This window comes from Oncorhynchus clarkii, chromosome 25 (assembly GCF_045791955.1).
Source record: "Oncorhynchus clarkii lewisi isolate Uvic-CL-2024 chromosome 25, UVic_Ocla_1.0, whole genome shotgun sequence".
NCBI classification, from domain to species: domain Eukaryota; kingdom Metazoa; phylum Chordata; class Actinopteri; order Salmoniformes; family Salmonidae; genus Oncorhynchus; species Oncorhynchus clarkii.
In genome coordinates this window covers 17,990,396-18,012,356 of record NC_092171.1, presented here as the reverse complement: position 1 = coordinate 18,012,356, position 21,961 = coordinate 17,990,396, and the positions used below count along the sequence as shown (strand labels likewise).

Sequence of the window (21,961 nt, the reverse complement as noted above, 5' to 3'; positions counted from 1 at the left end):
CAATGGACTAAAAGCTAATGACTTCTGGATTTTCTTCATGTTTTGTCATTTATGGGTTGTTTGTTGGTTTACAGCACGCAGGAACAGACAAGAGTGCATTCCCACTTCCTGAACCACAGGATTTCTTCCTGGCCGCTCAGGTCAAGTTTGAAGACCTCACAAAGGACATGAGGAAGCTGAAGAGAGACCTGACTGGTAAGATGTGTTATTTCACTATTTTATAATCAACTCACAGAACACCACCAGGCATGCAGATAGGCATCCTGACCTATATGTAGTAGGATCCTTATTGTAGATTCTGTCTTCTCCCGTGTTTCAGGGTAGATTCAGGATCTCAGATGCTCTGAAGCACCTTTTCCTTAACAGGCATGACATCATCACTCCTGAATGTCCCCCAGCACTGATCATGCTCTCTGCTCTTATGTGAGAACTGTCTTCATATTGGCCAAAGCAAGACTATCTCTCTGAAATGTTTACAGATGATACGAAAGCTGGGTGGAAATGCAGTAAACGGGCAACACTCTCATGAGAAACGTGGGTGCTCGCCGGCATGGTCCACCCAGCTCGCCGGCATGGTCCACCCAGTTCGCCAGGCAGCTAGTCAGTAAACGAGCAACACTCTCATGAGAAACGTGTTCATGTGGCTGGTATCAGAGGCTCGGTGCTCGCCGGCATGGTCCGCCCAGTTTGCCAGGCAGCTAGTCAGTTAGCCAGGGACTCAGCCAGCCAGCCAGTCAGTCAGTGGTCCGCTGGGCCATCCGGGGGTTAAAGGCATGGCACCCCCAGCGCCCTGGTGTCTGTGATTATTTAAATCAACCAATAATATGGCATATGAAAGCAATTAGATATGCTCTCCACTCTCCCCTCCTTGTGCAGATTGCTGTTAAACCCTGATCCTCTCTGACCTGGGGGAAAAATACTAAGAGTCTACAAAAGAGCCCCAGACCCACCTCAAGCTGTCACTCATTTATTAGGAAAAATGGAAGACCTAAACACAATAAATGTAACATAAGGGCCCTCTTATTTGATCTCTACTGCAGGAAAAAAATGTTACAGTCTCACCCGGGAGTCCTCGGGGTATTGGCAGGGAGCAGTGAGCGTGAATTCTCAGTGTTTGGTGAGGTCCACCTATGACTCCCATTTTTATCCTCCCCATCAGCCGCCAGGAATAAATATTTATGCTGCACTATTATAAACCTCCCTAAAGAAACCAAATGGTCTTAATTATATCAGATGACTTCCATTCACATCTTAATTGTGTCTAACACATTGTCGAGAGTGTACTGCTGAAAGGAGAGGAGATTAGCGGGGCTAGGGAGCCTCATGATGACTCCTGTTTTGCCCTCCTCTTTGATGCCTTGGTAAGGTTCAGGGATGTTCAAGCTATATATTTCTCTCTCCATATCGCTCTTCCCCAGAGTGAGGCTCTCCTAAGTAGCCAAGCAGATGTATGTCTGTGCGTGTCTGGTCCGAGACGATGCACGGGAGCAGGTCAGACTCCGTGGCCTGGCGGCTGCCCTCTCCTCCACTCCACCGTGCAGAAACATGATCCTCATTTGATCTGCCTTCCTGTTTGGGCAGGAGGTGATGACCTCTCTCTGGGTCTCTTTCTGGGAATGGGGGGGAGTGCTAGGATCCATCCATCCTTCTCTCCTTCACAAGGAGCAATGCTACTGTAGACTAATACCTGCATGTTGCACTGTGTTTTCTCTAGTGTCTTCTGAGGCTTTCAGTTCAGTGTGTCCACAGAGGTGCCTGTCCCTTTATATGTGTCCACAGAGGTGCCTGTCCATTCCTATCAGTCCAGAGAGGTACCTGTCCCTTTCTTTGTGTCCACATAGTTTCCTGCCCCTTTCTATGTGTCCACAGAGGTGCATGTCCCTTTATATATGTCCACAAAGGTGCCTGTCCATTTCTATGTGTCCACAGAGGTGCCTGTCCCTTTGGGGGCTACAGTACATGTAGATGTTCCTGGAGAGTATCCTTAGTTCACCAAGTCCCAGGGATTTAGGTGGGGACAGAGTGGGACCTTTCCTCCCATCAGGGCTAGCGGAGGCCGCGGCCACGTAAAGCTCTCTTTAACTGCTGGGTAATTGGGGTGGACAGTGAGGCAGGGACGCTACTGAATGAAATAGTATCAAATAAAATAGAACAGTCAGAGCTCATTTGCTGCCCAGGGGAGTTTAGTGTTTCACAGAAGGCCTGTGAGGGGTTAGGCATTCATCACCATGGCAAATCAGACAGTGTCTTTACTTTAAATGCCCCTTAATGTCAGGTCGAGGCAAGGCCTTTACCCTGAAGCCTGTTTTACGACAGAGGCTCCGGTTGGAATTCCATGTGTGGAGTCGTTGGGGTAGAGTACCGCCACCTCTCCTCCCCACATAACAGTTAAATATAGGCTCCTCAGCTTGCTGAAAGAAAGGCGCAAGATGCAAGGAACATGCAAAGGGTAGAGAATATATATTTTGTTTTAAAAGAAGTGGGTAGGTAATCTATAAAATTACTATATTTAGAATTTAAGTCTATCAAATAACATTGCCTGCATCATTTCTAATCCCCCTCCCCCTGGTTGGAGCACTTGGTGGAAAATATTACAATTCTATATACAGTACCAGTCAAAACTTTGGGCACACCTACTCATTCCAGGGTTTTTCTTTATTTTTACTATTTTCGACATTGTAGAATAATAGTGAAGACATTAAAACTATGAAATAACATGTAGTAACCAAAAAAATGTTAAACAAATCAAAAAAATATTTTATATTTGAGATTCTTCAAAGTAGCCACCCTTTGCCTTGATGACCGCTTTGCACACTCTTTGCATTCTCTTAACCAGCTTCATGATAAGTGCTTTTCCAGCAGTCTTCAAGGAGTTCCCACATATGCTGAGCACTTGTTGGCTGCATTTCCTTCAGTCTGCAGTCCAACTCTTCCCAAACCATCTCAATTGGTTTGAGGTTGGGTGATTGTGGAGGCCAGGTCATCTAATGCAGCACTCCATAACTCTCCTTCTTGGTCAGATAGCCCTTACACAGCCTGTAGGTGTGTTGGGTCATTGTCCTTTTGAAAAACATATGATAGTCTACCTAGGACATTGCAGTATTTTGTTTTTTATGTGTTATCTCTTACGTTATTAGCCCAGGAAATGTTTTGTGTTGTCACGCCCTGACCATAGAGAGCTATTGTTTCTCTATGGTGAAGTGGGTCAGGGCATGACTGGGGGTGATCTAGTTTATTTAGTTCTATGTGGTGTCCTAGTTTATTTTCGATGTTGGTGATTTGTCTGATTCCCAATCAGAAGCAGCTGCTAATCGTTGTCTCTAATTGGGGATCATATTTAAGTAGCTGTTTTTCCCACCTGGGTTTATGGGATATTGCTTTGAGTTAGTGCACATAGCATCTCTGTAGTCACGGTTCGTTGTTAGTTTATTGTTTATTTGTTTTTGTATTTGCTTAGTTTCACTTTCTAATAAATAATGTGGAACTCAACATTCGCTTGGTCTGTTTCTATAAACGATCGTGACATATGTTATTACATACAGTCTGGAATAACTTTTGGATATAGCTTCCAAGTATATTACTCGCTAATGTTCAGTCTCTGGATAATAAAGTTGACAAGCTCAGGGCAAGGATTTCCTTCCAGTGAGACATCAGGGATTGTAACATACTCTGTTTCACAGAAACATGGCTCTTTCGAGATATACTGTATGAGTCCGTTCAGCCAGTTGGTTTCTCAGTTAATCGCGCAGACATGAATAAATATCTCTCTGGGAAGAAGAAGGGTGGGGTGTATGTTTCATGATTAATTACTCATGATGTTGTGATAACATACAGTCCTTTTGTTCACCCGAACTGCAATACCTCACATACCTTAGGTCATAGTCACAGCCGTGTATATTCCCCCTCAAGCCGATACCAAGGCAAGGCTGCCAGCCCTAGCCTCGTCCTCAGAGCATGCGCAGAACGCTGGCTGGAGTGTTTATGGACATATTCTCCCTATCCTAGTCGGTTGTCCTCCCACATGCTTCAAGATGTCCACCATTGTTCCTGTACCCAAGAAAGCAAAGGTAACTGAACTAAATGACTATCGCCCATAGCACTCACTTCTGTCATCATGAAGTGCTTTGAGAGACTAGTAAAGGATAATTTCCCCTCTACCTTACCTGTCCTCCTAGACCCACTTCAATTTGCTTACCGCCCCAACAGACCCACAGATGATGCAATCGCCATCACACTGCACACTGCCCTATCCCATCTGGACAAGAGGAAAACCTATGTAAGAATGCTGTTCATTGACTATAGCTCAGCATTCAACACCATTGTACCCTTCAAGCTCATCATTAATCTTGAGTCCCTAGGTCTGAACCCTGTCCTGTGAAACTGGGTCCTGGACTTCCTGACGGGCTGCCCCCAGGTGGTGAAGGTAGGAACAACACCTCCACTTCGTTGATCCTCAACACTGGGGCCCCACAAGGATGCGTTCTGTACTCCCTGTACACCCATGACTGTGTGGCCATGCACGCCTCCAACTCAATCATCAAGTTTGCAGACGACACAACAGTAGTAGGCCTGATTTCCAACAATGACGAGACAGCCTAAAGGGAGGAGTTGAGGGCCCTGGGTGCCAGGAAAATAACCTCTCACCCAACATCAACAAAACAAAGGAGCTGATCGTGGACTTCAGGAAACAGCAGAGGGAGCACCCCCTATCCACATCAACGGGACCACACTGGAGAAGGTAGAAAGCTTCAAGTTCCTCGGCGTACACATCACTGACAAACTGAAATTACTTGGCACCTAAAACCCTCACAAACTTTTGCAGATGCACAATAGAGAGCTTTCTGTCGGACTGTATCACCGCCTGGTACGGAAATTGCACCGCCCACAACCGCACTGTTGGAACTAGAAACACAAGCAATTTGCTACACCCGCAATAACATTTTCTAAACACGTGTATGTGACAAATACATTTGATTTGATTTGATTAGCTCGTGTTTCTTGGCCCAAGCAAGTCTCTTCTTCTTATTGGTGTCTTTTTAGTAGTGGTTTCTTTGCAGCAATTTGACCATAAAGGCCTGATTCAAGCACTCTTCTCTGAACAGTTGATGTTGAGATGTGTCTGTCACTTGAATTTATTTGGGCTGCAATCTGAGGTTCAGTTAACTCTAATGAACTTATCCTCTGTAGCAGAGGTAACTGGGTCCCCACGAGAAACAGTTTAATTTTAGCGCTTGATGTTTTTGCAACTGCACTCAAAGAAACTGTCAAAGTTCTTGAAATTTTCCGGATTGACTGTCCTTCATGTCTTAAAATAATGATGGACTCATTTCTCTTTGCTTATTTGAGCTGTTCTTGCCATAATATGGACTTGGTATTTTACCAAATAGGGCTATCTTCTGTATACCTTGTCACAACACAACTGTCTCAAATGCATTAAGAAGGAAAGAAATTCCAGGTATCCCGAGTGGTGCAGTGGTCTTAGGCACTGCATTGCAGTGCTAGCTGTGCCACTAGAGAGTCTGTGTTTGAGTCCAGTGTCGTGTCTTTGGCATCATTAAACTGAAGACTGTTATTTTATCAAATCAATTCTCTGTAATTATTATTACGTGATTAACTAATCAGGTAAATATGAATTAACTAGGAACTCGGGGCATGAAGGAAAATATTCAGATTACAAAGTTATAATTTTCCTAATATAACGTTCAGATATTTTAATATCTGATCAATTAGTCTTCTAATTAATGAGTTATTCTTTACCTCACGTTAGTCTCATTCCAAATGTTGTAAATTGTTGGTCATCTACACAAACCCAGGCTTCACTATGAGTCATCCATACATCAATTGTCTCAATCATTTATTTATTAACTAACTAAATAATCACAGAAATGCACATACAAACAAACAAACAAACAAAGTAGATATGGTTACAAGGAAATGATAGGGGATGTGCCCTAGTGGGCTAAACCAGTATTAAGGCTTGGTGGACAAAATGGAAGTGGGTGTAGACTTCGAAAGGTGGGAATTACGCAAATGAATCACTACACACTTGATAATCACATTAATTGAAATGCTAATCCTTTGCACACTAAACATTTGTTTAACACTTTTTTGATTACTACATGATTCCATATGTGTTATTCATAGTTTTGATGTCTTCACAATTTTTTTACAATGTAGAAAATAGAAAAATAAAGAAAAACCCTTGAATGAGTAGGTGTGTCCAAACTTTTGACTGGTACTGTATATATATTTTGTTATATTACAGCCTTATTCTAAAATGTATTAAATATTTTTTTTCCTCAGCAGTCTACACACAATGCCCAATAATGACAAAGTGAAAACAGGTTTGTAGATATTTTTGCAAATGTTTTAAAAATATAAAGGTGCTCAGGTGCATCCTGTTTCTGTTGATCATCACAACGTCATTGGAGTCTACCTGTGGTAAATTCCATTGATTGGACACGATTTGGAAAGGAACACACCAGTCTATATAAGTTCCCACAGTTGACAGTGCATTTCACAGCAAAACCAGGCCATGAGGTCGAAGGAATTGTCAGTAGAGCTCCGAGACAGGATTGTGTTGAAGCACAGTTCTGGGGAAGGGTACCAAAACATTTCTGCATCATTAAATGTCCCCAAGAACACAGTGGCTTCCACCATTCTTAAATGGAAGAAGTTTAGAACCACCAAGACTATTCCTAGAGTTGGCCGCCCTGCCAAACTGAGCAATCGGGGAAGAAGGGCCTTGGTCAGGGAGGTGACCAAGTACATGATGGTCACACTGACAGAGCTCTAGAGTTCCTCTGTGGAGATGGGAGAACCTTCCAGAAGGACAACCATCTCTGCAGCACTCCAGCAATTAGGCCTTTATGGTAGAGTGGCCAGATTGAAGCCACTCCTCAGTAAAAGGCACTTGACAGCCCGATTGGAATTTGCCAAAAGTCACCTAAAGACTCTCAGACCATGAGAAACAAGATTCTCTGGTCTGATGAATCCAAGATTAAACTCTTTGGCCTGAATGCCAAGCGTCACGTCTGGAGGAAACCTGGCACCACCCCTATGGTGAAGCATGGTGGTGGCAGCATCATGCTGTGGGGATGAGGTAAAGTTGAACGGAGCAAAGTACAGAGAGATCCTTGATGACAACCTGCTCCAGAGCGCTCAGGACCTCACACTGGGGTGAAGGTTCACCTTCCAACAAGACAACGACCCTAAACACACAGCCAAGACAACACAGGAGTGGCTTCGGTCTCTGAATGTCTTTGAGTGGCCTAGCCAGAGCCTGGACTTGAAGCCGATCGAACATCTCTGGAGAGACCTGAAAACCTGACAGAGCTTGAGAGGATATGCAGAGAGGAATGGGAGAAAGTTCCCAAATACAGGTGTGCCAAACTTGTAGCGTCATACCCAAGAAGACTCAAGGCTGTAATCGCTGCCAAATGTGATTCAACAAAGTACTGAGTAAAGGGTCTGAATAGTCATGTTAATGTGATATTTCTGATTTAGATTTGTCGTACATTTGCAAACATTTCAAAAAACCTGTTTTTGCTTTGTTATTATGTGGTTTTGTGTGTAGATTTATGAGGATTTTAAAAAAAAATCAATTTTAGAATCAGGCTGTAGTGTAACAAGATGTGGAAAAAGTCAAGGCGTCTGAATACATTACGAATGCACTGTCTATATACATTTTGTATGATTTCCTCAAACTATGACCTCCCAAGCATTCCCTTACAGCAGAACAGAGCTCAGTGGTGCACTCCAGCTGACTCCCTGAACCTTGGAGAACCGTGTCTTACAACAAATATTAGTTTCCAGGACTGTGTGTACACAGTATGTCAGCATTGTGTTCTCAGACAGGCTCTGTAGGAGGTGGGCCAGGGTTGGATTCTGGATTTGTCCAGGCTGATAGAGATAGATTTATCTTAGGGGGAGGAGCGGTGTCTTACTGTACCTTTACAATAAGCCTCCTGGCTGGCCCCATGTAGCCTGGGTTATAGTAGGGCTCTTGCCTGGATGGGAGGGAGGTGGAAGCTGGGAGCCTGACAGTGCACTGGGATTGTATATAATTGTGGATTAGAGAGAGAATTGTGCTTTAGAGCTGATGGAAAATGATCCAGTGCCTGGCGTAGATAACACTGATCTGTCAGGCCAGATCACGGACAAGACCAACCTCTCTCTTCCTACGAGAAAATAGTTTCCAAAACATTCATGCTTGATGGGCAAAAACACTATGTCGTGTATGTATATCTGTAGGAGTTTTTTTAAATTGTCAGTAATGCTTAGAAATAAAGTGCACAGCAAAATCAACATGAATCTTTAATTGAAGTGAGTTTTAGCAGTAGATCATTGAGAACATAAACCTTTTTCTATATGGCAGTCAATTATGTAGAGCTCCATGATTATCCCAGACAGTTTGTGTGTACAATGTTTTGTTTTCCAAACATCCCAGGGTCTACAGAATAATGTGGCATTGTCTTGATGTCCTAACATTTCCCTGTAGCTTTGGGCAAGCCATTGGTTAATGTGGAGGAATTCATGGTTCATTTATTACATCAAAGTGACAAGCTTGACTAACCGCGTTTGCCATGTCTCGGAGCAGAAGTCAGACTCTGTCTTTTCATGTTAGCCCCTTCCCCATATTACAGTACAGTAACATACCTTATATGATGCAATACTCTGGCATACCAGCTAGCCCAGTGTCCTTACAGACAGCATGTAGTGGGCGTGCTTCCTGTGTACAAACTCTGTAGACGTCATGTATCCATGCCTTACTACAGTATTAACAACAAGCAGTTTGTGTCTGGCGACCCTTGATTATATGGCCATCAAATCATCCTGCCATCATATCTGTCTTATATCACCTCTCTAAATCCAAATAAACCTGCATGGACATCACAGATGGTAAGGTTTTGAACTAGATCCCTCTACATGTATTTGGATACTCAGAATATGTGTGGGCATTTCATGTATTGCTTACAGTTCATGATGAGTAATTCTGTAAATTAAGATACATTTTATCTTGATTTACACATAGATATCAGTCACTTTCCACAATAATGCTGAATCCACTGTCTGTATGTTGGCTGACCCTGGCTGGAAATGGTAGGGAGCTTCTGTCTGTCTCCCAGCATGCAGCATTGTGTCTGTGGTGGGAGACAGGTCCCCTGTGACCTGGTGACTGGACAGAAAGCCAGACAGGACAAACAACGCTGACGGTAGCAGTGTGGTCCGCTTCTGTCTGACCATGACGTGATAGTTTTTTCCTCTGAAAGAAGAGCCTCAAGTGAAGTCTCTTTCTTTCTTTCTTTCTCTCTCTCTCTCTCTCTCTCTCTCTCTCTCTCTCTCTCTCTCTCTCTCTCTCTCCTCTCTCCCTCTCTCTCTCTCCTCCCTCACCCTCTCTTTCCCCTTCTCTCCCCTCTCTCTCTCTCTCTGCTGCTGTGCCCACAGGGAAACTGATATGGTTGTTTGGGCACAGAGAGCCCAGATGAACACTCACTGGCCAATTAGAGAACAGCATGGACATATTTACAGAGCAGGCAGAGCAGGCTTCAGTTGGCCTGTTACACTGTAATACTACTGCTACCCTGTAATAGTACTGTTACACTGTAATACTACTGTTAAACTGTAATACTACTGTTAAACTGTAATACTACTGTTAAACGGTAATACACACTGTTAAACTGTAATACTACTGTTAAACTGTAATACTACTGTTAAACTATAATACTACTGTTAAACGGTAATACACACTGTTAAACTGTAATACTACTGTTACACTGTAACACTACTGTTAAACTGTAATACTTCTGTTAAGCGGTAATACTACTGTTACACTGTAATACTACTGTTAAACTATAATATTACTGTTAAACTGTAATACTACTGTTAAACGGTAATACTACTGTTACACTGTAATACTACTGTTACACTGTAATACTACTGTTAAACTGTAATACTACTGTTAAACAGTATATCCCCAGGTGACTTCTGCATTAGAAAGAGCTCACTCCCTCCTCCTCTGCCTCCTCCTCTTCCTTTTACTAACCCTCCGTGATTATGCATTGTCACTGAAAGACAATGTCCTAAACCAGAGGCCCACTGGGGTTTTATTTCAAGCAGCTGCTGATGTTATTTGGTCTTCCTTCTTGTGGCCTACGCTGTCTGGACCACATTTTGGAGGGGAGCCGCCTCTGAATTGTAGTCTTGCTGTTTTGAACACCCTTTACTGTGCCCACTTGAGACAGGGGGATTTTAATGTGTGAGGGAGCTAATAGTTTTTTTAAAGTAGGATATTTTCAGTCGTGTTAGAGCTAGATCACCTGATCAGGTGTGTGTCATGGTTGTCCCTCTTAGCTGTGGATGATGTGATTGGAATAGTGTCTTTGCTTACTCAAGTAGTGTGCGGTAGTTCAAGTTGTCCCTCACCTTTCAAGAGCAACTTTTCCTCCGAACCTGGAAAATGATAGTGGGTCACTGGGCATATTCACCTGTTCTTAATACATCCCTCTTGATTGTTGTGGAAACCAGTGAACCAGTCTTAGACTCTGACCAAACAGTGTTCCTGTTGTGTTGTTAAGACATTAAGCGATGCAGTAATAACCAACGCAAGGTATTTATTGCACAGCTTTATGACTTACAGCTTTGAGGAAGTTATTTTGGCAGGCGGCTCTGTATATATCATCCCATGTTGATTGTTAGGAGGAAATTAAATAGTTTGGCTCGCGCTCCGTCAAGTCATCGGCCGTTTCTTTTGAGCCCGTGTGAGCTAGGTGGTTTGGCAGGACAACAAAGGCCCATCCAGAGCAAACAACAAACAAGGCTTCCACATTCAGCCGTCACCCACATGTACAGTCCCACTGGGGAAAGCCAGAACCGGACAGGGTGATCTACTGCCAGCATGTCAGCTCCCGAGTGGCGCAACGGTCTAAGGCACTGCATCTCAGTACTAGAGGAGTCACTACAGACCCTGGTTCGATCCCAGGCTTTATCACAACCGGCCGTGATCGGAAGTCCCATAGGGTGGCGCACAATTGGCCCAGCGTCGTCCGGGTTAGGGGGGGGTTTGGCCGGGGTAGGCCATCAATGTAAAATAATAATTTGTTATTGACTTGCCTGGTTAAATAAAGGTTAAATAAATCAAATCAAATTGTAATGTGGGGCCCCTTCGATTCGGGTCGAGAGCCAGACCCGATCCCCTGGTGCGAACACCGAGGCCTCACTGCGGTGAGCACGGCGCGCTGAAGATGGACATGAGCAGCGTCCCATGTCTCCGTGTGCCGGAACCAGTCGTCCACCACAGGAGCCTCGGTCTGACTCTGATGCCAAGCAGCCAGAACCGGCTGATACACACTGGAAGGGGGTGAGGTTTTTGGAGGAGTAGCGGAGCGAGTTCTGGGCCATCTCTGCCCAGGGCACGAACGCTGCCCACTCCCCCGGCCGGTCCTGGCAATAAGACCTCAGAAACCTACCCACATCCTGGTTTACTCTCTCCACCTGCCCGTTTCTCTCAGGGTGAAAACCTGAGGTAAGGCTAACCGAGATCCCCAGAAGATCCATGAACGCCTTCCAGACCCTTGAAGTGAACTGGGGACCTCGATCAGACACTATATCCTCAGGCCCCCCGTAGTGCCAGAATACGTGTGTAAACAAGGCCTCCGCAGTCTGTAGGGCCGTAGGGAGACCGGGCAGAGGGAGGAGACGACAGGACGATCTACAACGACCAGGATAGTGATGTTTCCCTGTGAAGGAGGAAGATCAGTCAGGAAATCCACTGACAGGTAAGACCATGGCCGTTGTGGTACGGGTAAGGGTTGTAACTTACCTCTAGGCAGGTGTCTAGGAGCCTTGCACTGGGCGCACACCGAGCATGAGGTAACATAAACCCTCACGTCCTTAGCTAAATTGGGCCACCAGTACTTGTCACTAAGACAGTGCACCGTCCGACCGATACCAGGAGGACCAGAGGAGGGTGACATATGGGCCCAATAGATTAGCCGGTCCCGGAAAGCAGACGGAACGTACAGACGCCCAGACGGACATTGAAGGGGAGCGGGCTCTGTACGCAACGCCTGCTCAATGTCTGTGTCCAGCTCCCACACTACTGGTGCCACCAGGCAAGAGGCCGGGAGTATGGGAGTGGGATCCATGGGCCGCTCCTCTGTATCATACAGCCGGGACAATGTGCCTGCCTTAGCGTTCTGAGAGCCTGGTCCCTATGAAAGGGTAAATACAAAACGGATGAAAAACATGGCCCACCTTGCCTGGCGAGGGTTCAGTGTCCTCGCAGCCTGGATGTACTCCAGATTACGGTGGTCAGTCCAGTTGAGAAAAGGGTGTTTAGCCCCCTCAAGCCAATGTCTCCACGCCTTCAAGGCCTTGACCACAGCCAACAGCTCCCGGTCCCCCACATCATAGTTTTGCTCCGCCGGGCTGAGCTTCTTCGAGAAGATGGCACAGAGGCGGAGCTTCAGTGGCGTACCCGAGCGCTGAGAGAGCACCGCTCCTATCCCAGCCTCGGACGCGTCCATCTCCACTATGAACGCCAAAGAGGGATCCGGATGGGCCAGCACGGGAGCCGAGGTAAACATAGCCCTCAGGTGACTAAAAGCCCTGTCCGCCTCAGCTGACCACTGCAAGAGCACCGGGCCCCCCTTCAGCAGTGAGATAATGGAGCAGGCACCTGACCAAAACCCTGGATAAACCTCCGATAGTAGTTGGCAAACCCTAAGAACCGCTGCACCTCCTTGACCGTGGTGGGAGTCGGCCTATTACGCACGGCTGCAATGCGGTCACTCTCCATCTCCACCTCTGACGTGGAAATGCGATACCCTAGGAAGGAGACGGACTGTTGGAAAACAGGCATTTCTCCTTGATGTACAGGTCATGCTCCAACAGGCGACCAAGCACTCTTCGCACCAGGGACACATGCTCCAGGGACACAGCACGTGTAGCGGAGTATATCAGAATGTCATCAATATACACCACTAAACCCTGCCCGTGCAGGTCCCTCGTCTACAAAGGCTTGGAAGACTGAGGGCACATTCATCAACCCATATGGCATGACGAGGTACTCATAGTGCCCAGAGGTGGTACTGAAAACCGTCTTCCATTCGTCTCCCTCTCGGATACGCACCAGGTTGTAAACGCTCCTGAGATCTAGTTTGGTGGAGAAGCGCGCCCCGTGCATTGACTCTATTGCTGTAGCTATGAGCGGTAGCGGGTAGCTATACCTCACCGTGATCTGACTCAGACCCCGATAGTCAATACACAGACGCAGACCTCCCTCCTTCTTCTTCACAAAAAAGAAACTCGAGGAGGCGGGTGAAGTGGAGGACCGAATGTACCCCTGACACAGGGATTCGGAGACATATGTTTCCATAGCCTCTGTCTCCGCCTGTGAGAGGGGATACACGTGACTCCTGGGAAGTGCAGCATCTACCAGGAGGTCTATCGCACAATCGCCCCGTCGATGAGGTGGTAATTGAGTCGCCTTCTTTTTAGAGAAGGCAAGAGCCAAATCGGCGTGGGAATGCGCACGGTTGAGACCAACGGAAACCCCTAAACACCTACCTGAGCACTCTCGCGACTACCCCGTGAGAGCCCTCTGTGGCCAAGAAACAGTGGGGATATGAAAAGCTAACCAGGGTAGGGCCAGCACCACGGGAAACGCAGGAGAGTCAATGAGGAAGAGACTCATTCTCTCTGTATGATCCCTCTGCGTCACCATATCCAACGGTGCGGTGACCTCCCTAAGTATCCCTGAGCCTAATGGTCGACTATCTAAGGCGCGAACGGGGAAACGCACATCCACGGGAAAAATGGAGGTCCCTAAACTATGAGCTAACGCTCTATCAATGAAATTCCCAGCCGCGCCTGAATCTACGAGCGCCTTATGCTGGGAATAGGGAGACAACTCCGGAAAAGTGACAGACAAACATATGTGCAACAGAGGGCTCTGGGAGAGAATGGTGCCGGCTCACATGGGGTGACGCCAGAGCAACTTGCCTGCTAGAAGGTCGGTGACGTCGACCGCCGAACACCGCCTGAACAAGGAGAGGGACCGACTTCGGCGGAAGTCGTGACAAAAATGTCCCATCTAGCTAGTGGGCCATACACTCAATGTTTTGGGTGGCTGGCTCAGTACCTATGGCTACAACAGAGATGCCCCAGTATCTGTGGCTTCAACATATTATGTGTTATCTCCTCTAATTTCTTCAGAGTAACAGATTGAACACCCTACTCCCATTCAAAAGTCTTTGGACAAAACTATATTTCCATAATTTGTCTATTGAATATGTTGATGAAGATTTATAATCAATTTCTTATTTTTTTCACCCCAGAAAATGGTGTTAAAGCCCCTTTAAAGACTATTACTTGGCTTTACTGATAATGAAACATGATCTCTGTTTCCATTTTGAATGCAGACCAAGCTCATTTAAAGTGATTGCCAGTTCTCTTTAATAGCCATCTGGTTGGGATGTTTTGGAGGAGATTCACACACTTCTTTTCCCTCAAATGTTTCCCCTCGGCAGGCTTTGGTTAACTAACTTATGAAAGTGTTGGAAACGTGATACCCACTCTCACATGTCATTAATTAATGTGCTACATTTGCTGTTTGGGCACGCTAGTTATTGTTTTATACCTTAGCCCAATGATGAGGCTCTGACAATAAAAAACAAATGCCAATTTCACACAGTACACCATAAGACACGGTCTACTCTTTCTCACACTTTCTCTCCTCCACCCACCCCAGGCCAAAGCTTTTTAAATCCATTCCTGCTGAGAAATGTCCAATATTGAACGTTTCCTGCCTTCTCTCTCTCCCCCAGCGTGTGAAAAGGATGTGCAGAAGGTGTGTGCTAACTCCTCCGAGGAGAACCTCCAGCCCTTCAAGGAGAAAATGGAGGCCTTCGTCTCGACCGGTGAGTAAAACAAACCAGAACCGAAGAGAGGAGGAGACAAGGCCCTGTGTGTTGACTACCAAGGGGTGCTATGTGTTGTTTTAGTAGATGTTGCTCCAGCAGACTCAGGGGGTTGAAAACATTGCGTGTCACCTAATACAGGCAGCCAGGCCGGGCAGCGAAGGCTGTTTGATCCCCAGTGAGAGAGATAATAAAGCCAGGGGCCAGAGAGGATACATTGATTCTGGCCTGATTGGGTGTTTAGATGTGTTTACTCTCCCCTTGGCCTCCACAGGCCACTTCTTCTCTAACGATTGTAATGACAGCTCTTGGAAATTAGGATTCTTGAATGTTTGATATCACTCACTGCACCAGAGGCAAGCAGAGGCCTGTGTCAAGCAGAGGCCTGAGCCCATCCACTGGACTGAGTGATGAGACGACCTTCCCCTTCCTCCTCCCTCCAAATCATGCTCTGTGACACACTCCCAAATTCTACCAGTAGATAGTGATGATATATTTACTCCCTCTGTCATGTCTCTAAGCCATCCTGTCACTTCTCTGAATGGAGAATGAACCCACTGTTCTCCAGAGATGAAACATTCTCCACATAGACTATTTATTGCTGAGGAGAATGTCAAGTAAAGAAACCAACCTCAGAGAGAAACTAGAGAGGTCCTGTTTGCCTTCCTCCAAAACACTGAGAGGAACCATTAAAGCCCAAAGCTGTAATTTAGCTCTTCTATATATTTTTTGTGCCCTGTCAGGCGGTTAGTTGTGTGATGGTGGAGCCCAGGCCCAGCGTCAGTTAGAGGGGGCTGCCTTTCTGACAGCACAGGGACAAGAGTCTAAAGCCTAACCCTGCAGAGGGGATTACATTGCCCTTAACATGCTGCCTGTACTCATGACTGCTATAAAGCTGGCAGGACATCCCTGGCTGAGGCCTCGTAAAGGCTGGCTGTACTCAGTGGGACATTTTGGGGACCACCGTGGCAGCCAGGGACACACTACACTGAGACAGAGACACTCTGATCCCCTCCACCTCTCCCCCTCCACTAGGCATCTTCACCCCAGAGCCTTCCCTCCCGACAGCCCCCTCCAGTGCCCTGCAAAGCCAGTCAGTCAGTTAGTAAAGCTGCTTCCATAGAAAGCATAACGCTTATCTACTTCCATCATGCAGACATGGGCTCCTGTAAGGTTTCTGTGGTATGCAGCATGAGGAAGCACAGATGTCATAGTTTTCCAAAAGAGAAAGTGACATCCATCTCGGAGTGTTCCTCCGTTGGCCAACAGGTTCAACTGTGATTACTATTGATCATGGGAATGTGAAAGGGAGAGGAAAGGAGTTTACAGAGACGCGTTGTAATCCCTGATTTACTGGAAATGACTGTGTAAATATTCCCAGGAGTTATTGTTCACATAGCAGCAACACATCCGCTCCTAACATGCATTACAACGTGGCATGCAGACAGAGGGAGAGGTGCCTTGTCAGTCTTATACAGAGCAGGTACCAGGCTCGTGACACTAAAGCAACATAATGCATACAGAACCTCTTCCTCATTTGAATGAGTGCCAACTAGGACTCTGCATTTTGTCCCAAACAGTATGTAGTGGTGCTTTTGGCAATGTTCTCACAATATTGGACACAGTTCATTGGCTTTAAACGACCAAGCTATCATCACTCTCGCTGTGGGTAAACATCAACCAAACAGACTGCAACTCAAGCATCTTGGCAAGCCAACAACCACCTGCATGCAATTTTGCCACCTTCACCAATTTTACACAGGCAAGGCGAGGGCCTTCCCACATTTCTGCATACCACAAAGAGCAGGCTATTAACAAAAACACTGCCTCAGGTCTATGGCCCTCTATAGGTCTGGTAGGGCATCGGAGTTGCTTAAAAGGAAGCCACCTCTCTCTCCCTTGCCAACATCTTCAACAACCTCTTATCTCTCCAAAGTACTAGTGAGAACAAAAGTGTCACAAGGCGATCAACGTTTTACTCCATTGAAGGGCAAAATACACAAATGACTTGCGGCAGACAGAGAATATTGGGAAACAATAGGGTCTTTCTATAAAATATGTAAATGAGTTGTCTCGCGGAGAGATTGCATCCACATGTCGGGAAGTAGAGAGTGAGAACTGGAGGCAGGGAAGTGTTTTCAGCATAGAGATGTTTCGAGTACTGTATTCATTGCGAACAAAGTCTGCCTTGGTATCCTTGTCTCCTAGTTACATATTGCAAACGGAAATGTATTATAGACTGTTTATTCCCTTTAACATTCCAGTGTGTCAAGCATGTAGTCTTGGTCAATATCACAGAATATTTGAACGGTCTTTAAACCATTGTCGTTGCCACTGGCTACAAAATGGTATTGGTTTACAAAAAAACATCTTGATCATAAACTTTCCAGTGGGAAACTTATAATCCGTTCTTAATAAACAGAGCTCCTCCAGCAATTGCACTTACTTGTGAAGCAGCCAGGTTTCGTGTAAGAGATGTCCATTCCGTTATTCATCTTATTCATCAATGTCGTCATTGGTATTGATGGACAGCTATAACCATAACCAAGCATGTGTAGGAAGGGAGCCAGTATGAATTATCTCATACGTACGGTATACTTTTTTAATGGAGGAGGGACAGTCTGTTTGTCATAGTGCACTCCGTGCTTGCTCCTGTGCGAGGCATGGGAGCAGAGCAGCTCATGTGATCGTGTCTGTGGAGCGCTGACCCAGAACTGCCTGGGAGGCTGTGTGGAGGCTGTGGGGGCCGGCAGGCTGCTCCCTCTCAGCAGGGTCCACAGTTGAACCCCAACGCCCTAGGCCCTGCCTCGCAAACCTGCTTGTGATCTCACAACGCTCCTACAACGCTCCTACAATGCTCCTACAGCTCCAAGTCATTGAGCCTTTGTCTTGTAAGGCATTACTCTGCCATTACCCATGACCACCTCTGCTTCCTTTCTGTATATACAGTACTGCTCCCCCTCTCATTATATATTTTTTGGTAGAATGCTGAAATGTTGAGTCCCTAACTTTCAGCAGCACTCAGTTAGCCTATTTATGCAATGCTTCAGCAGTTTGGGAGCAAGTATTTTCCCTTTCCTTCAGAACTGTTTATTAGCGTTGAAAGAATGTTTTGTTACTTTCTACAACAACAATGAGCCAAACCCACCTTTCTGTTCTCACTTTAATAGAAAGTCTTTGAATCCTTCAGGGACGTTTTGAGTAGTGAATACACTCCATGACTAATGTAAAACAAATTTTCACACTTGAATCTCTAGTTCTGTCATGTTTTATTTGTCTAGTGTTCTATGGGCTTTCATGTGTTGTTCAATAAGCTCTCTTTGTTGTCAATGAATCAGAACCCAGTTACTAATAGTCAACTCTTCCAAATAACTATGTGTTGAGTGGAAAGTGTCAGTTTAACATGGCATGCCATGTAGTCCTTTAACGGCTGAGTTTCACTCTGTGAGGTGTTCTCCTTTATGTTTACTGCTGAGAGGTGTCTGGCCCAGGGAGATGTTCCTCCCTCTGGTCCCAATGCCCCAGGGCTGCGACAAGGACACTGCCCTGCAAAGGGCCCTAATTTAAGATGTCTGTCACTAAAGATCCCATTGCACACTGGTGTCCACCAGGCTAAGCTCACCACCCTTCCCCACCAGGCTAAGCTCACCACCCTTCCCCACCAGGCTAAGCTCACCACCCTTCCCCACCAGGCTAAGCTCACCACCCTTCCTCCCCAGGCTATTATGGTCATAATCATCTGGTTGGTCATATATGCACAATCCTGAGCTCTTCACTGTGTTGGCAAACAATGATAATTATGTTGTCTTGGGCAGAGGCTTTGAAAACAAGTGTGCTTGTTTGTGCTATGGTAGTAGGAGGCCATGAGCTCCCTCTTGATAGGACAACAATGTGAAAACCAGCACAGCTTAACAAAGTTCAAAGATTAGGGCTGGCAAGGAGCAAGGTATATTTATCGTTTCCGAGAACAAGAGATTTATCGACACACACACACAAACTTTCACACATACACGTTGCAGCTCCTTTTGATGTTTGATTGAGTATGTATGGAAATGGCATACACACATCAAAACATTTTTATAGCACGGAGCTGTAGTCACTGATGCAGTAAAGATTGTGTGTTTTTTCCCAGAGAGGTTCAAGGTCCTTAACACAGCTTATGTATGTAGTTTCCTAGCACTTTGTTATCTGACTGCTTGGTAAACCAGTGGTTTGGAAAAGTGTGTCAGAGTTTTAAAGGCCTAATTTATTGTCCTTCTCAGCATGAGCGTCTCATAACTTTCTAGTTAGCCACTACTGGTTTCATGTTTACACAGGGAGCGGAGGAAGAGAAACTTCACACATCCTCTTTCTCTCTCTCTCTCTCTCTCTCTCTCTCTCTCTCTCTCTCTCTCTCTCTCTCTCTCTCTCTCTCCTCTCTCCTCTCTGTGGGCCGCTCTCAGAGCGCCGGCCGGCCTGGTGCCACCTCTACACAGAGCCGCACCAGAGAGGACCTCAGGCGCCAGCCTGAACCCCCCGCTGGGCCTAACGCCATTGGTCATGGCTCTCCCCCCTCCTCCCCAATCCCAGCCATGGCCACCCCTTCCCTTCATTAGGTTTACTTCAGACAATCAGCCTGCTTATGTAAAAAAAAACAGCAAAGCAAAAGGGGTGGTAGCAGCTTAAGCTCACCCTCTCCCAAAAGACCCCCAAACCTGCCTTTGAACAATTTTTGGGAGACTTCCCCCTCTTAAATCTTCAAGTGGGAAAGGTCCCCCATCATTGTAAAAAGGATGAATCTGGAAAATGCAATAAATCTGAGATCACAGGCACTCTCTGGCCCTAGATAAATTCTTGCACCTCGCCCTGGCCCGCCGCACACATCTGCCTTGCATTTAGACACTTTTACATGGCAGGAGTCCACAGGAGCCTCCAGTTCCCAAGCCTCATACACTCACTCCTCAGCCCTGCGCTGTGCTGTGCTGCCTGTGCCCCTGCTACGCACCTCTGCCCCTCTCCCCTCCTCAACACACAGTCCACACTTAGACCTCTCCTTACACCCCCACCTCACACTCCTCATCAACACACTAACACACAAACATCTCACCTCTTACAATTCACCACGGTGAAATCCATGGACACATCTAGCACATGCTCCACCACCTTAGACATGTCATGCTAATGACCCTTCACCCTGACACTCCTCCTGGGAGAGGATAGATCTGTACCCACAGGACCCCCATCTGTACCAGCGGGACTGCATGGAGTGTCATTGATGTACCTCAGTTTACCTCCATTTGGAAATATCTATTCCCACTACTGTATGTACTGTGACCTCCAAGCCTCCCATACTGCCTCACACATAGGTCTGTTTACTCCATGTGTATTCATCTAATCCATGCTGTTGTTTTGTCTTTTCCAGTTCAAAAGGACCACACTGCTGAGGACGACCAGCTCAAAGCTGCACAGAAAAGGTATGAATCGTCTCTGTCCGTTCTAATATAACACAACACAATTAACCTAGAAGTCATAGACCAAACAACGTGTCATATCTGTATGACAGAGAGCTCTGTACTTCCTGACCTAGCTGTTTGCATACCTCTGTAATACCTTTTGACATACAGAAGGGAACTCAGCCAAGTATAATGGATGGTGGATGTCATGTAGCCATTCAGGTTCTTCTGTCATTTAGTACACTTTAGTCAGTTATCAGATGTTCTTATCTACATCAACTTACAGTAGTGAATGCATACATTTCCATACTTTTGTTTTGGTCTCCTGTGAGAATTGAACCCATAACTTTGGTGTTGCAAGTGCCATTCTCTACCAACTAAGCCACACAGGACCAGTACAATCTCCAGGTCATAACCTGGCACAATGTAGACTAGCCCTGAGATAGGGAAGGGCTGTCTGGAGGGAAGGGCTGTCTGGAGGGAAGGGCTGTCTGGAGGGCTGCCTATGGAGACAGACACAGACACTACGCTTACATGTTCACACACACTCACCAAACTCACATACACTGTGCCAATGCAGATAACCCGCCATGCTTACATACACACACTGTGCTCACTCCACTCTAGTTGTTATCAGGCCTTATCTTCCGTGTTTGGTACTGCAAACTCTAAGAGTCACTGTAAGACGGCCCACCTTATTTATGGAGAAATGGTCAACTGGCAGACGTTTAACTAGTGTCAGAGAAAAAACATATCTGGAAAATGTCATATTGGAAAAACACACTAGAAAGAACAAACAAAGCAAATAGATTATTTTTCCTTGTTTAGATAGAGACCAGAATTGTTTGCTTTAAATCGTAACTCTCCAGATTCCAAAATAAATCATGAAAAGCACATGAAGGAGAAACCAAAGGATGCTTGACGCTGTAAAATGGAAACTATAAACTGTAAGATGTTGATTGCTTTGGACAATACTACAACTCAGCCAATGTTTCCAAACACCCCTGTTTCATGTTTCCATTTCAAGCCAAGAGAAGCACTCAGATTGGCAATGCATGGGTCTCTCCATCTCTCTCTCTCTGTGTCTCTCACTCCATCTCTCTCTCACTCCCTCTGCCTTCTTTCTCTGTCTCTCGCTTTCCTCTCTTCCTCTCTCTCTCTCTCCTTCTCCTGGTGGTATTATGATATCTCTCTATGTGACTGTGTGACTGACACCAGTGTAATGAAGGTCTTGAACTTGGGGATATTGATCAAAAGGGTCCCACGGCTGACAGCCCTTAGCCTTTAATGAAGTTTGCCTTTAATTTCATCCAAACAGTCCGGGGCTGCCTGCCGCTGGGGGGGGGGGGGGGGGCCCTCGCAGGTTCCCAGGGACGCACCTCATAAAAGTGACACGCTGGTGATGAATATGGGCGGTGGGCCGTGGTGTGGTGTGTGTGTGCGCTGTAGTGTGTGTGTACCGTTTGTTCTGTGGGGTGTGGGTGGGCCCCGGCCCTCACATCTGTCCTGGATGAGGCATCTACCCCACCGACACAGCCACACATTAGGGCCCCGTGTTAATAAGGCTCATAGACATCACATCATCACTGCCAGCTACTGAAACACAGG

The 21,961-nt window shown here is 46.1% G+C and overlaps 1 protein-coding gene across 1 annotated transcript in view; it reads left to right on the top strand.

Annotated features, from left to right (window-relative positions):
* The window catches only part of LOC139384061 (formin-like), a 117,274-nt gene that overhangs the window by 61,198 nt on the left and 34,115 nt on the right, over positions 1-21,961 (top strand). The window contains exons 14-16 of the mRNA XM_071128698.1: positions 75-195; positions 14,829-14,921; positions 20,323-20,374. Coding sequence (XP_070984799.1) covers positions 75-195; positions 14,829-14,921; positions 20,323-20,374 — 266 coding nt within the window. The remainder of the gene's footprint in view (positions 1-74; positions 196-14,828; positions 14,922-20,322; positions 20,375-21,961) is intronic.